Source organism: Elephantulus edwardii, unplaced genomic scaffold, assembly GCF_000299155.1.
Source record: "Elephantulus edwardii isolate Elephantulus edwardi_28Jun2011 unplaced genomic scaffold, EleEdw1.0 scaffold00013, whole genome shotgun sequence".
In the NCBI taxonomy this organism is placed as follows: Eukaryota; Metazoa; Chordata; class Mammalia; order Macroscelidea; family Macroscelididae; genus Elephantulus; species Elephantulus edwardii.
The window spans coordinates 2,705,959-2,708,369 of record NW_006399763.1 but is presented as its reverse complement, the minus strand read 5'-3'; the positions used below and the strand labels follow the sequence as shown (position 1 = coordinate 2,708,369).

Below are 2,411 nucleotides of genomic sequence, written 5' to 3'. Positions count from 1 at the left end.
TTTACTTGTAGATATTTTTATTTTTTTTTAAATACCCCCCCCCCAGTTTTGGGGAACACTTTATTGCACTCAATTGTTTATACATCCATCAGACATGTTTATCCTTTTAACTCTCAAAACTCTGGACATAATAGACATTGAACAAATATTTCATCTTCAAAACACAACACTCATGTACCCATAATCCTCTTTATATAGCACGAGTAAGGCTGATATTTAGGCTTATTTAGGCTCACATGTGTATTTTGAGGAACAGAATATAATGTCCAACTTCTCTTTTTAAAGGTAAGAAACAACTCCTGCATTCATTTTCAAATTCAAGATGACATTCAGATGAGTATGTCACATGGTTTGGTCATAATTAATTTCCCTTTGTTTCCATTTCTAATGCTTAGCAAATGACCTTTAAAAGACAAATGCCAAACTATACTCTCCTACAGAAAACTGATTTTTCCTTTTTTCTTCATTTCCTCTGATCTTAAGAATGGGAAGGAGTCACTCAAGTTCTCACTATTATGCTCTGAGAGCCCTGGTCCCTGAACAGTTTTTGATCCTAAAAGGGCTTTTAACTTCAGTTTTTGTCACATATAAAAGCTGCATGTTGAGACCGAAGAAAACCCAAACATCTCATTTTTAAAAGAAATTCAACAGCCAATATTTTCTGGATATATAATCTCCTGGATGTTATAAAAACACCCATAAATACCTGCAGCATAGTTTAAACCTCTGTACTTACGCTAAAATGTTATAGAACTTTGGTTACTATGGAATTGTTAAACCTGTTTCATCTGAAAAATCTAATTCACATAGGCTTGTGATGCTTATTTCATCTTTGTTGTTGTAGTGTAGATATTTCTTATTGCTATTTTTCTTTGTCTGCCAGGTGCACTGTAGCCTCTCCAGTGCAGGATCATTGTCATTTTCTCCTCATCTGTCAACACTTAGCACATGTATAATGAATGCAGTGAGACTGGCTTTAGTATATCTGGCTGGAGATGAGAGCATCCTGATTTACCTGTGGTGGGCATAACCTGTGAGGAACTCTGGTTGAATAGTCCTTAGGGAGCTGCACTACTAACCCAAAGGTTGTGCCTTTCTGGCAGTTCAAATCCACCAGCAGCTCTGTGGGAGAAAGATGGGCAATCTCCTCATGAACAATTTATAGCCTCTGAAACCCAATGGAAGGTCAGCTGTGTGTTGATTCCAAATAAAAGACAATGAGTTTGAGACTAACATGAAGTAGCACATTCCCACTTCCATCGCTGAAATTTCAGGACTAGGATAAGAAGATTTGATCAGTCTGTACAGCTAGCTGTCTGTCTCTTTGTCAGTTCTGAGGTGTTAGAAGTGTAGAGGTGGAAGGACCTCCAAGTTTCCTAACAAACTTTCACATAAAACACAATGTTATATGAGCAATTTATTTTGACGTAGAGAAAATGCAACTAATTTCAATAATTGAATTTGATTGTATATCAGAATTAAACTTAACTTTTAGGTTCATATTAGTTTCATTTTGAGATTTAACAAATAAGTTATAGTTATCTAAAGTCTACTATTAATATATTATTTGTCTTGTGTTTAATTTCATCCATTTAAGGAATACATCGCCTTAAACAGAGTTTACCAAAAAGGAAACCAGGATTAATGGCAAAATCATATGATCCAATAGCGCCAATTGCTGAAGAAATCAGTGAAGAAGCTTGTCTCTTATGTTTTGATGAATTTCAGGTAAGGTAGATATTTTTCACAGATGTAGAATAGGATATTGAATGAAATGGTGAGAATTTGAATTCTGCTTAAACTAATCAATTGACAACACATTGTCTCTTTCACTTTCCTTTTATTAAATAGTCTGGAAATGAGCAAACCACAGGCTCACAATGAACCAATCTAGCATGTACCTGTTTTATATAACTAAAGAGAAAATAATTTTATCTATATAGCAATAGATGGTATACCAATTGACATATTTTAGCTAATAGATGCTGTCCTGGATGTGCTCACCAAGTTGTGCCAAGAAATCTTGAGAACAACTACTTGGCCAACTGAGTGAAAGAGATCTATATTTGTTCCCATTCCAAAGATGGGTGACCCAACAGAGAGTGGAAACTATATAACAATATCATTGATTTCATATGCAAGCAAGATTTTACTGAAGATTATCCAAAAATGACTGGAATAGCACATCAGCAGAGAATTGCCAGAAGTCTAGGCTGAGTTTAGAAGGGCTCGTGGTATTAGGGATATTGTAGCTGATGTTAGATGGATCTTAGCTGAAAGCAGAGTATACCAGAAAAATATCTTATCTGTGTTTCATTGATTATGCAAAGGCATTTGACTATGTGGATCATAACAAACTGTGGATGGCTCTGAGAAGAATGGGAAGCCCAGAACACCTGATCGTGCTAATG

The 2,411-nt window shown here is 35.5% G+C and overlaps 1 protein-coding gene across 1 annotated transcript in view; it reads left to right on the top strand.

The window, feature by feature from the left end:
• The window catches only part of LACE1 (lactation elevated 1), a 390,750-nt gene that overhangs the window by 126,574 nt on the left and 261,765 nt on the right, over positions 1-2,411 (top strand). Inside the window, exon 5 of the mRNA XM_006881166.1 lies at positions 1,598-1,728. Coding sequence (XP_006881228.1) covers positions 1,598-1,728 — 131 coding nt within the window. The remainder of the gene's footprint in view (positions 1-1,597; positions 1,729-2,411) is intronic.